At 36.7% G+C, this 13,869-nt stretch overlaps 1 protein-coding gene across 12 annotated transcripts in view; it reads left to right on the plus strand.

Moving 5' to 3' along the window:
- TIA1 (TIA1 cytotoxic granule associated RNA binding protein) overlaps window positions 1-13,869 on the plus strand; it is a 55,049-nt gene that overhangs the window by 26,554 nt on the left and 14,626 nt on the right. For 2 of the 12 annotated variants that reach the window (XM_070379322.1, XM_070379323.1), the window contains 6 exons: window positions 694-802; window positions 1,185-1,280; window positions 1,380-1,464; window positions 1,846-1,969; window positions 2,815-2,957; window positions 3,884-6,494. In XM_070379322.1, coding sequence (XP_070235423.1) covers window positions 694-802; window positions 1,185-1,280; window positions 1,380-1,464; window positions 1,846-1,969; window positions 2,815-2,957; window positions 3,884-4,010 — 684 coding nt within the window. In that variant the 3' untranslated portion in view covers window positions 4,011-6,494. Of the gene's footprint in view, window positions 1-693; window positions 936-1,184; window positions 1,281-1,379; window positions 1,465-1,845; window positions 1,970-2,811; window positions 2,958-3,883; window positions 6,495-8,992; window positions 12,423-13,869 lie in introns of those variants that run through there. The other 10 variants (XM_070379321.1, XM_005893601.3, XM_070379318.1 and 7 more) reach the window with 8 other exon arrangements.

Below are 13,869 nucleotides of genomic sequence, written 5' to 3' on the forward strand. Positions count from 1 at the left end.
CATGTCCTGGCTATTATAAACAGTGCTGCGATGAACCTTGGGGTACACGTGTCTCTTTCAATTCTGGTTTCCTCGGTGTGTATGCTCAGCAGTGGGATTGCTGGGTCATAAGGCAGTTCTATTTCCAGTTTTTTAAGGAATCTCAGTATGGCATATTCTTGCTCTCAGCCTTTTGTTTCTGTCATGGCACTTACCACAACTAATAATTACTTAATTTGTCTCCTCCAAAAAATGGAAGCTCCATGGCAGCAGAGACCGTGTCTGCCTCTTTGACTGTATTCCCAGCACTTAACGTTAACTGCTGTCTAGAACATGATGACTGCTCAGTATTTACTTGTAAGATGAATGAGTAACCAAACGCTGTTGTTGAAAACTTGTTGGATTGTATAAAGTGAGATTTTCATCCATAATAGTCTGGGTTGTTACATGAACTTGCCAGTTCACGTCTTTCAGGTGATTAAAAATTCCCAAAAGCCCTTATGAGGTAAAAGAAAGACAGTTTAAAAGCACCATTGTAAAATAAATAAAAGCACCATTGTATTTTAGGAAAGCTGTCATATATTGTGAATATCATAAAGTATTCCATTAAGAAAACATTTGTGGAACGCAACCATGAGTTTTCTCTTTTGCAAACAGTTGTTTAACGTCAACTAATAGTGGCTTCTTTGTCATTTCTAATGTTGTGTGGAACAGGATGCCGAAAACGCCATTCAACAGATGGGTGGCCAGTGGCTTGGTGGAAGACAAATCAGAACTAACTGGGCAACCCGAAAGCCTCCAGCTCCAAAGAGTACATATGAGTGTAGGTGTATTGGAGAAGAAAAGGAAATGTGGAATTTTGGAGGAAAAAACACTAGATTTTAAATGTTAGAGCTGTTCCCGGAGACTTATTGCAGAAATAGATGAGAAGCAAATCAAGACTACTGTTCAAAAATGTACTTAGTTTTCATTTTTGTAATTATAAATAATAAGTAATATCTCTAATGTCAAGTCTCCTATTAATTAGAGAATACTGAATAATATTTAGACATTCTTGGGGGAGGTTTAATCCTCAATCAAATTGTAATATGTATTAAACAAGCATTTTGATCAAGATAAATATTACCATTACAGTAGTATAGTTAATATTGCTTTCCTCTTTCTGAACATTTTGTGAACTAAAAATATTAAACTTTTCTCCCCAGCAAACACCAAACAGCTATCATATGATGAGGTCGTAAATCAGTCCAGTCCAAGCAACTGTACTGTGTACTGTGGAGGCGTCACTTCGGGGCTGACAGGTGCGGGGACCTTACCTATGTGGCATCTTAAGATTAATTTTAAAGTACTTGATATTGGTAGGATTTTAATGCGATTCGGTTTTGGTTTTTGTGTAACAGAACAACTAATGCGTCAGACTTTTTCACCATTTGGACAAATAATGGAAATTCGAGTCTTTCCAGATAAAGGATATTCTTTTGTTCGGTAGGTGTGGTTTTTAAAAAAACTTTTACCTCCAGATCATTTTTGAACTTTTAAGTTAGTGGTTTTCTTTAAAATTTTCTTTGGTTATAAAGAAATAGAAATTAATCTAGCTTTTATTAAATTTGCCACAATAACTCCTTCCTTCCAATACAAAGGCAAATCATTTTCTATTAAGAGAATTTTCTCCAAAAACTGAAAACATAGGCCATTTTATTCTCTTATATTAACTTCCTGTTTTACCTCAGGCCCAGTTTGATTTTTTCAAATACGTTTTATTTATAAGTACCTTAAACAATTTATATTGTAATTCTTAATATTATTGTAATTGTAATATCATTGTAATTGTAATATCATTGTAATTCTTAATATTATTTTCAATAGGTTCAATTCCCATGAAAGTGCAGCACATGCAATTGTTTCTGTTAATGGAACTACCATTGAAGGCCATGTTGTGAAATGCTACTGGGGCAAAGAAACTCTCGATATGATAAATCCTGTGCAACAGGTGAGAGGGTTCTTGACTTTGCAAAGTAATGGCTGGGCTAATAGGTATATTTAAATGAAATTGTTAAAGATTCTTGTTAATGTTTCTAGCTACAATGATGGCATATAGGGGCTCTTCCTACATGTATAATATTATAGTTCCAGAGTGATGGTTCATGGATGCAGTGGTGACATGATGAATGTGACTGCCTCAACTGACTCATGCTCACACCACATTGGATTTTAAAATGTTCTAACAAACCTGACAGGGTATTAAATTTTTTTCTAATTCTTAGTAGACTTACATACTATTTGGAGAACTCACAAGCATGTTTGAGTTCAGTTGAAACAAAAGCTATAAATATATTTAGGACCTTGGCATTTTCTTCCAGATTTTGCCACCTTTGTTTTTCCAGGCAGCTCTAGTAGTTCAAACTTGATCCCACAAACATGTCTATGAGGAAATAGTAAATGAAACATCAAGATAGGATTGAGAAAATCCTAAACTATATAACTTTCTTAAGTAAACTGAATATAAGAATAGTCTTCATATCTTCCTTATCTAAAGGAAACAGTCATATGGATAATTTACAAAACACTTAAATGTTCTCTTGAGTTGAATATTTATTTCTAGGGCATTACCTGCTGGCTCAAAGAATATGGCATTTAGAGCATCACTGTAGAGTTGAAGCAGTATGACCTTGCTATTTTTTAGCAGTGACAACTTACTCTTGCTTATCCTTTAGTTTTCATTGTAATGATGACCCTATCTGTTATGGTTATGTATTTGTGGTATATAAGGACTATATATGCACCTATAATTTCAAATAATACTAAATTATCTGTTATAACTTTGTTTAATAGCAGAATCAAATTGGATATCCACAAGCTTACGGCCAGTGGGGCCAGTGGTATGGGAATGCACAACAAATTGGCCAGTATATGCCTAATGGTTGGCAAGTACCTGCATATGGAATGTATGGCCAGCCGTGGAACCAGCAAGGATTTAAGTAAGCACACTTGTTCTTTTCCTTTATTATTAACCTTTGAAAATGTCAAGAACTTAGGAAGAGATTTTAAGTAATTAGCAGGTAATGTGGCCTTCTATCTAAAGCATAGCCTTTGAAGGACTTAGAGAGTTTTTTACTTTATAGTTTTAAGTGTATATCTTTTAAAAATTGCCTGCAAATGTGTTGCTTTGATTTATAACCAGCATTATAAGCACTTTGGTAATGCTTGAATGACTCAACAAATATTTAAGTAAGAAAATAGGAACTTAATAGTTGTTAAGGTTTTTATGTGACTAATGGTCACTGGCCTTTCTTGGATACAGTTATTTCGATCCTAGTTGCTTTATTCATTAGGCTTTTTTCCTGTGCAAAAGGGTTTATTCATACATTGTTATACAAAAGCTTCTTTATACATCCTGAATTATGTAATTTTACTTAAATTTCTGAAAAACACTTTACAGTTTTTATTTAAAATTAATCTTATGTTGAAATATAAGCTTACATATACTAATAGATACTTTAATTTCTTCTTTGAGTAATATAAATGCAAGTCCGTATTATACCAGATGATCAAGATTCTTTCAGACAGTGGCTTGTTCAATGTATGTCAAACCCCAGGAGAACAGTTCTGAGATTAGAGATGAGTTTTTCTGAGTTCAAAGGGAATAAATGTTTATAGATAAAGGGTATTTTCTTAGCTGTAGTTAAACTAACAGAATTAAACCATACACATTAAAGCTACATGGATACTTATTTTTAAAAGAAAAAACCTTTTGCCTTTGCTTTCTCTGACATAACAATTATTCTTATATTTGGGCTTAAGAAAAAGGATATTTCCCACATATGTGTAATTTCTTCTTGGCATTACATTTTATTTTAATCAGTGGATTTCCCTTCCCCTCTGCTTCTTTCACATTCTCCACCAGTCAGACACAGTCTTCTCCACCATGGATGGGACCAAATTATGGAGTGCAGCCACCTCCAGGACAGAATGGCAGCATGATGCCTAATCAGCCTGCAGGGTATCGAGTGGCAGGGTATGAAACCCAGTGAAAAAGGACTCCAGAATCTAAAGTCAGGGGCTTAAGGCTACAGGGAGTAGTAAAGCCGTTGTTTACTTACAGATTTATCAAATCAGTCAGTGCAAATGTCAGATACAGTGTATTTATTTAAAAGATTCATTTTTCAATCATGAAATTACTTATCATCCACATTGTTTTAAAAAGAAACAAGATGCTGGATGTCTGCCAATTTTTGCCTTCATTACCTTTTTTGATAAAGATTCTCAGATCCTTGTTTCAAATACAAATGCAGGGATTGCTGCCACTTTTTTTAAAATTGAGGCAGAAAATTGCACAATGTTGAACTTTTTTCCACTGAAGTAGTGTGCAGTTCTAGTTTGCATTCCTGATATGATTTAAAACATGTAATATAAAGATGTAAAAAAAAAGAAAAACCAAAACTGTGCAGAGTCTAGAAGTTCTTTGTAATCTTCAGCTAATGCACAATTCTGTTTTAGGTTTTTTTGAAATAGACATTGTTTGAGCTGTCCCATCGCCACGGTTTCCCTCTGCCGTTTTTAAATATAAATTATTAGTTTACATCATTTTTGTATCTACATTTTTTCGTAAATTTGTCTTGCCTTATTAAAGTTCTGTAAAATACACTTAAATGGAAAAAAAAATGATGTTCATTTAGATTGAAAACTTTTCTCAGATGGATTGATAATTGTATTCATCTTGTGTTTTATATGAGAAGGTGCCTCAAGAATTCCCTGTTGAATCTGTTTAAAAGGGTTTTTATCTTCTGTGATAAACTTTGCTGTGTACCAGGAATTATAAAAACAAAAACTTACTAAAGAAAATCTCTGAAATGTGATAAGTTCTTATGAACCCATGTTAATTTCATATGTCAACTTCTATAATTACATGTATTATTTCATTATGTAAAATGTTTTAGCAATTTAATATTTTGCACAGTTACCAAACTTTGTATGTCATTTCATCCTTAAAGGCATCATGCAGAGTCGACAGGAGATTTATAAAGTTTTGTTTGCATGTGAATATGAAATACACACTTTGGTAGTCTTTGAATACAAAGTCATCAGCTCTTGTTTTTCAAGAATTTTGAGACACAAAGTTGTATGTAAAAAAATATATTAATTTGCCATATTCTAGTTACATTTACTCAAAAAGAGTAAATCAACTTGATTTTAATGTACAAATGATAGCTGTGAAACTGTAGAATATCCTTAGGTCAGGCATGGTGGTTCCTTGTGAACTCCAAAATTAGCCTGAATGACCAGCCGGGCGAAGCATTTTTTAAATGTTCAGAGGCCAAAAGATAAACAACAACAAAAAAATAACAAAAACCCTTGAAATCCTACCTCCTTAAACAGCCTTCGAAGAGGAGAAGCCTCAGTGCAATCATTACTTTGATTCTTTTGGTACCTGTTTTCCTGGAGTTCCCAGTTTTATTTTGGGTTGGCTCCAAGCATTAAGAAGTTTAATCTGTGATGGCATTGTTCTAGTTTTGAAATTTCTAGTACATTTCAGAGTCTCTTAGAACAATAGTGGGAGATTTTGTTTTATTTTGTTTTCAATAAAAGTCACAAACTCTCCTGTTTGACTCACAAAGGAAAAGGATCCCCACTATACCTATTTGGATGCTTGGTTGTTCTTTTTAAGACCAGAGAGCTCCCGGTATTTTGTTTAGGAACAGAAAAGGCCCATGGAATCTTAAGAGATTCCTAGCCTGTATTCTCCAGGTAGCAGCATAGGAGCCTGAACTGGTCTCTAAGCCAATACTCTAGTAAACCAGAGCCCAGGAAAGACAGCTCATAAATGTATAATTCTCTGGAGCTCAATTCTATGCAGTTGTAAACACTTGGAAATTTTATTTCCTTGTTAACTTCTACAGATCAGGGCATGCAACCAAAAGCAGCTTAAATGAAATACTCAAAAAATGAAATAATAGGATGCTGTTTTTAGATTCTTCTGGTTTATGTTCCTGTTTTAGGACCCTCGTTGTTTTTCTCTTATTCAAAAAAATTTTATGTCCTGTACATCTGTGGACTGCAGGGTAAATTATTTGGGCATAAATAATCTAAGCAAAAGTGTAGTTTTCCTTTCATTTTGACTATCTCAAATAATAACACTTTTTATTAGCCAATATTTTTTTATTGCACAATTCTAAAATGTACAGACTACTTTTTGAGAAGAAAGTAGTATTACTCAAAGGGTTACTACTGAACACATTTGCAATTCAGGAACATTGCTGACTTTGCTTTAAATCTTATTCTCAGTGTTAAATCATTTTAAAAATTAAAAGTCTAAAAATCATACTGGTATTAGTATCCAGTAAGGAAATTACAGTTTTTAAAATGAATTCTTTCTCTGCAATATGCATTCAGATTTTACTTTAAAATACATCTGGTACTGTAAAGAACCTGAAGTGGTTCACACTTAAGGGGTTCATTAATCCAGTATTCTTTGCCCTGACTGTTTGGATATTAAAGTTCATTTATGTTTTCTATAACCTTTGGGATCTTCTTGCAGTGATTATTGTGTGTGAGATTTTTTTTTTCTTTTTGGTCTAGCCATATTGTTATATTCACTCAGGTATTTGTTATATTTCTTTTTAATCTTATTTCAGAAACCATGCTTTGCATTGGGATACTGCAAAGAATTGCTGTAGAAAACTTATTATATGAAATCAGGATCTCATTTTCCTTGTTGATATTCTCTCCCTGTTGAAAATGAGATTCACATTCTAGTTTTATTCTTGTTTTGTTTCTGTGCTTGCTTAGCTTCCTTTTGTATGTGTGTTAAGAGTTCTATTACTTTGGAAAAGGCGGTTGATAAGGACTAGTTTGCATAGAGAATTAGAATTGAGTTTACCAAGAGATACAGGGTGCTCTTGAGGTTACAGTTGAATTGGAAAAATAAACTGTGTTTGTAGGAAATAAAGAGCAAACCCTTTCAATGAAAGAGTGATGATTTCTAAACACAAAATCTTCTTTGTGTACAGGATTATTGCATTTTTTCCAGTGACTACATTTTGACTGTTTAGAACTTGAAGAACATACCTCTAAAACAACAAATTTTAAGAACCTTGAGTAAAATGTATATGAATGAGTCTCAGTTGAGTAGTACTTTACCCTATGGCCTCTGAAGTTGGAGGCCGAAGTTATTCTAATAGTAATTCACCTAAAAAAGGAAAAAGTAGATTTTTGACTCAGGGTTAATATGCTTAAATGAGTTACTGCACAGAAAGTAGGAGTTAAGCAGATTTACATACTAGATAAATGAGATCCCTAGCTTATCTGTTTTCAGCTCTAGAAGACCAATAACCATACTTAAACATGCAAGATTTAGAGGCTCCTACTGTGGAAATACTAAGCTGCTTTGGAGTGAAAAGACACATGCTGATATTTGAAGGTCCTCACTGACTCAGTGGACATGAGTTTGAGCAGGCTCCAGGAGGTGGTGAAGGACAGGGAACCCTGGCACGCTGTAGTCCATGGGGTCGCAAAGAGTCGGACACAACTGAGCAACTGAACAACAAAACCAAAAAGTAACTGGCCACCAGTCCTCTTAGAGTGGAGTGTGTTGACCAGTAAGCCCTACCCATGTACACAAACCTTCCAAACAGGTTTTTAGTGCTTCACTTTTCAATGAAGTCAGCCAGAGGTCACCAGAAATTGAGAAAAACTTTGACTGCAAAAGGTAGAGCTAAATAAAAAGCAGCTCTCAAGAATCTGAAAACTTACACTGTATTCAAGAAATTAGAACAATCCTAATAAAATGTCACAACAAGAAATGAGAATAAATAAATTCAGTGGGAGTATTAAAAGACAAGGAGATGTCCTAGAACAGAAATCAAAAGTAGAAAAAATAAATATGGATCAATTCAGGAGGTTTATAATATAAAATCAATAAGTGTTCCAAGAAGAAAACAGAAAATAGGCGAGTGGGTGGAATTTATTAAATAAAGGGAAATTTCCCTGATGATTTTTTGAGTTTAAAGGTTGAAGAAAGGCTAATGTTGAGTTTGTACAATAAATAGGAAAGATTCATGTGAAGCCATACCACTATAAAATTTTAGGATGCCAGGCCTGTAAGGGGCCCATCCTAAAATTTACCAGATAGAAAAAGGATTAAGAAAAATACCCAATGACAACATTGAACCTAGGAATCAGTGGGGCACTATCTTTAGAAGTGTGAATGAATTATGGTCATGGGTCACAATAGAATAAAGACTAGATATGTAAGTTCATAGAAGACTGATTCTCAGGGAAAAACTGGATAAACTCCATCAGAACAAGTCATGGAAAAAAATACAATGTAGTATCTAGAAACAGGATCAAACAGGAGTGAGATAATAGGAAGTCCTAGGATTACAGTTGTGAAGAGACCTGGCAGCCAATCCAGATTGATGGTCAGCAGGCCAGACTTAAGGCTCTCTAGAGGTCGAGCTGTGTATTATGAGAAGCTTCACAGAACTATGGAGAAAGTGAAAAGACTAAATACTGGAAAATCAGGCAAATGGGAAGAGACAAGCCAGGGAAAACATTGTGTAAGAAAAGAAACATTCCCTGAGCCAAGTACATGCACCAAGCTAATATTTCTTGTTTTCCTGAATTATATTCATAAATATTTGTACTATTCCACTGCTTTGGTTTTTTCTGGCAACTCCAGTTGTATGTTGGATTTCCTCTGCCTGTCATCAATTTCTGTCATTTGTTCTTAATTATCTTTTCGTTTGCCTTTTTTTTTTTTTTGGCACCGTGACATACGGTATCTTAGTTCTCTGACCAAAGATCGAAGCCGCGTCCCCTGCTTTGGAAGCGTGGAGTCTTAACCATTGGACCGCCAGGGAAGTCCCTGCGTTTCTCATCTCTAATCTCTGTTCCTTAATGTGCTTCCTGTGGTATCCCGACTCAGTTGTGTTCCTTTTAATGTAACCTTCATTTCTGGGGGGAAAAAATTTTTTTTTCTGTTTCCTAAATTCTACCAATTTCTGTTTCACTTTAGGGACAGCTCTTCCCTGAATTCTTACATTTCTTAGCTGCATTTGCTTCATTAGATTTTTAAAATTTACATTGGAATGTCAGTGTATTATTTTCAACTGCTTTATGGGAACATTTTCTTGTGAGTTTTCTCCGGGGAAACTCTGGGTAAGTTTTGCTGTCTTTCTTATTTTTAATTACAGTGTCTTGGTACAAATGCTGTGCTTACATCTTTCTGTTTATTCATATTTGAAATGGTTGGTTTTTTCTAGACCAAGTACCAGCAGGAGGATGAAGGGGAAAGAACCTGTCAGGGTTTCTTACCTCCCTTCTCTGTGGCTACAATGAATTGTCTGCTTAAAAGTGTAGACGTGGTTCCTCTCTGGGATGAGGCCCTGTTCAGAAGTTCTGTGCCAGCTGAGCACCCTTGATTGCTTCATGTGCTCCATTAAGTGACAAAACTCTTGTCTTCAAGGAGATCCCCTAACTTGCTTTCTGAAAGACATCTCCTCTGGATCTTTTAGGCACTTAACACATCTTCCCTCCCTGCCTCTTCCAGTACTCACATACTAGTTCAGTCCTTCTGACAGCTGGCTCCACTCACGGTTTGGCTCTCAGACTGAATATTTGCAAGTGATTTCTGAGGTCTGCCACTACTGGCCCCCTCCTCACTCCCTGTCCTTGCCCCACAAAACTCAGTTGGCCTCCCATCCAGTACCACACTTCTTCTCAATGTGTCAAGTTTTCTCTGTATCTCTGGCTTCACTTAAGATACTGTTTGTGGGAGTTGGTGGTCATAGGTTTTCCTTATTGCTCCCTGTGGTTTCCAGGAGAAGGGTAAAGATCCAGGTACCAGACTACTAACCTTTCTGCCAGAATCAGAAGCCCAAAGGAATCTTTCATAGATGTAGATCTGATCATGACTCTTCCCTTCTTGAAAGTCTTTGCTTCAGATTATATTTAGGATGTAATCTAAAATCTTTGGAAAAGACCATGGTGCTGGGAAAGATTGAGGGCAGGAGGAAAAGGGGGCAACAGGATGAGATTGTTGGATGGCATCATTGACTAAGTGGACATGAGTTTGAACAAACGTGGGAGATGGTTACAAACAGGGAAGCCTGGCATGCAGCAGTCCATGGGGTCACAAAGAGTCTGACACAACTGAGAAACTGAAAAACAACGACCAAAATCTTTAATACAGCCTTCAGTTGTCTTCTAAAGTAGTCTGTGTTTACCCAACTTCACTACAAGCCACTTTATATATCAGAATCCCATCAGGATACAGAGACCACCACTAAAATTTGAAAAGGGAAATTTTAGTGTAAACAGTGAAAAATGGTTAACCCCTAGAAGGAGTGCAAAAATTGCAAGTGAAAAAAAAAAAAAGATACTACTTCTGAGCAGAGTGGACAGTGCTAAGGGTTTAGGAGAGCACTTGAAGTTTCTAACCTCTTCAAAGTGGGCTTGATTATTGATTATCGCAGGAACCTGCAGCCTGGTAAGAAACATGCCAGAAGGTGTGGGCCAGACCTGTTCCTTAGAAGCTGCCTACCATTGGCCAGAGTTGATCTTCAGAAATGGTCCACCAGGTGAGGGAGCTAGGGTTGCCAGATTTAGCAAGTGAAAGCACAGTCCCAAATATTACATGAAACAAACTAAAAGTTATATGATGTTTAACTGGAATCCACGTTTAACTGGGTGTCCTGTGTTTTATCTGTCAGCCTTTGAGGGTATTACAGGCTGGTGCACCCAAAGCTGCCATAGAAGCAGCTGCAAGTGAGGAAAAGTGTAGCCTAAGGGTGCAGCAGGGGCAGGTCCAGAGAACCACTGAGGGGAGCACCCCTGGGTCTTCTGTACACCGATCCATTGGATTGCACACTGAATACAAAGATTGAACCAGAACCCATAAGGAACATTCCTTCCTGTCATTGCCTTGCATGTTCCTCTAGGTCCCTCTGTTGGCAGAGCCTAATAGTGAGCCAGCTGGCACAGGTGAAATGCTTTACAAAGCAAGGCATAGCAGAGTGGATTGGGGATCAGAACTCCCATTGCAGAACCCTGCCGTGTGAATGCCTTTTGTCTGTCTGCTGTTTGTCTTCAGCTCTCCACTTAAATGTCTCTTCCTCTAAAACTTCTTCCTTTCTCTACCCACAATCTAAATCAGGAGCCTCTCACGTCATCTTATAGTTTCCCTTTAGAACATCTGTCATAATTTTAAATTATGTATTTATGCGATTATATCTTTAAAACCTGTGTTCCCCATTAAAAGTTGGTGACTGTTTTCTTCAGTGCTGTATAGATACCCTGTAGGTAGTAAATCATGTAATTAATTTAATTATCTCAATTTCATTTTAAACAAATGGCTCTCTGCTGTGTGCTGATAAAATACTGGGCGTGAGGTAATAAGAGCTAAAACTAAAGGACCACACCAGGGCCAATTCTATGAGATCTACCTTCCAAAATGTGGGGTGTAGGCACGTAAGACATTCAGGTAGAAATATCCAGTAGACAATGTTGTAGAATTTGGAAGGGAGATCCAGACTGGAGTAGAGATGGGAGTCATCAGCATTTAGGTGGTAGTTCAACCCAAGGAGTGGCAGTCACCCAGAGAGACAGTAGAGTGAGAAGAGGCCTGAGGACAGAACTCTTAGGTCTATCTGTATGGAAGGGGGCAGAGACAGCTAAGCTTGCAAAGGAGAATGAGGAAGAGCTGCCTGACAGGGGAGAAATACTGAAGGCCAATAATGTTGCAGAGATCAGGAAGGAAACCACTCAAGGAAACAGTAGTCAAGGGTCAAGCGTGGCAGAGGGGAAAAATGTTCACTGGATTTAGCAATAAAGAAGTAACTGGTGACTTTAAAAACTAACACTTTCAGTGAAACAGTAGGAACAAAATGTGGATGCAGTAGGTTAGGGAGTGGGAGGTGGAGATGTTCAGTGCAGACTGCCTTCCTGATTTAGTGGGCTGTAGAGAAAAGGAAGCAGAGAGGAAGGAGCAGATAGATTTAAGAAAGCAATAATTTTTTTAACATCTCAAGACAATAAATTATGAATAAATCACAAAGGTAAGTAAATGATCACCAAAAACAAAACCTCTACTGTTCACCCATTTGGAAATACACAACAAAAAAATACCTCTGTTTTATATAAAAAAACTGGAACAGCAGTTCAAGAATGTGTTTGTGTGCATGTGTGTACTATTTCTCTAGGATACTTAGAATTGAGAGATGGATTAAAGAATTTAAAGTGTAAAAATTGTATGATACATATTGTCAAATTGCCCTCTTAAAAGTTGTATCATTTTACACTCCAACCAAAAATGTCTGAAAGCACCCATTTGCCCGGCTTTTACCAATGCTGATTGTTATTAAGCTTTCATTTTTGCCAATCTGAGACATGTAAAATGATCTCTTCTATTTCCCTGATTGCAAGTAAAGTTAGTGATTTTTTTCCCATGGTAATTGGTTGTTTGTGTTTCTTTTCTGTGACTTTTCTGTTTATGTCCTTTGTCCGTTTGACCTCCAAGGACTTTTAGACATAGTGATTGCAAATTGAATAATAAATAACTACTGAAGCCCATGCACCTAGAGCCTGTGCTCCACTACAAGAGAAGCCACCGCAATGAGAAGCCTGTGCACTACAATTAGAAGCCCCCACTCACCACAACTAGAGAAATGCCCTCGGAGCAACGAGACCCAGTACAGCCAAAAATATATATATATATTTTTAAAGAAATATGATCATAGTATCTTATGTTAAGTGACAGAAGCAAGTTGCAGGAAAAAGATAACATTTATCTTTGAAAGTAATAGAGGAAGTTTTGGAAACAATATTTTTGAACTAGACATCTTTCTTAACTAAGTATAATTAGAGTGAAAGCTAGGCTCATGCAAATGGAGAAACTAGAAACATTCTTAAGGTCAGGAAGACAAGGTTATCTACTATTACCTTATTAATTAAGTATTTCCAGGACTTACCTGGTTGTCCAGTGGTTAAGAATCCACCTTCTAATGCAGGAGACACAGGTTTGATCCCTGATCAGGGAACTAAGATCCCACATGCCTAGGGGCAACTAAACCCACACTCTGCAACTGCTGAGTCCATCCACTCTAGAGCCTCTGCTCCCCAAGAGAAGCCTACACGCTGCAATGAAGACCCAGGAGAGCCAAAGAAGAAAGAAAAATAAAAATCCCAAACCTATGACAATTAGAAAAATACTATAAAAACAATGAGAGAATTAAGTGGGTAAAAAAATATTAGCATACTGAAATAAGGCCCTTATTTGTATAAAGCCCTTATTTGAAGAAGGAATTGAAGAACCCAGTATGCCTGGCTTGGAAGAAAGAAACCTCTTTTAGAATGAGGTTGTTTGAAACATAATGTGTATCAGCTGGAAAACCCACAGATCTCTTAGGATGCATTTGGGCAATTCCATTGGAAAAAAATTTTAAACACTCTCTCTTTACAACAGAGTCTCTTCATTGTGACACTATTAACATTTTGGTCCAGATAATTCTTTGTTGTAAGGGATGTCCTGTGCATTGGAGGATCTTCAACACCTATGGCATCTACTAGATGTGTAAGCAGTGCTCCCAGCTGAGAACAACTGTTTTGTGTAACCACTTGGCACTAATATAATCATAAACACAACCAGACGTTGAAACCCCACTGTATTTATTAATAGGTGATCATTTAGATGATCCAGGATGTACTTAAAAAATTTTTTTTTGGCTGCACAGGCTGTTCATTGTATAGTGTGGACTTTGTCTAGTTGTGGTTTGTGGGCTTCTTTCTTGTGGTGCATGGGCTCTAGGGCGTGTGGGTTCAGTAGTTGCAGTGCAGGGGCTTAGTCCCTCCATATGTGGGATCTTAGTTTCCTAATTAGAGATTTAACCCACCTCC

Source organism: Bos mutus, chromosome 11 (genome assembly GCF_027580195.1).
Source record: "Bos mutus isolate GX-2022 chromosome 11, NWIPB_WYAK_1.1, whole genome shotgun sequence".
NCBI classification, from domain to species: Eukaryota; Metazoa; Chordata; class Mammalia; order Artiodactyla; family Bovidae; genus Bos; species Bos mutus.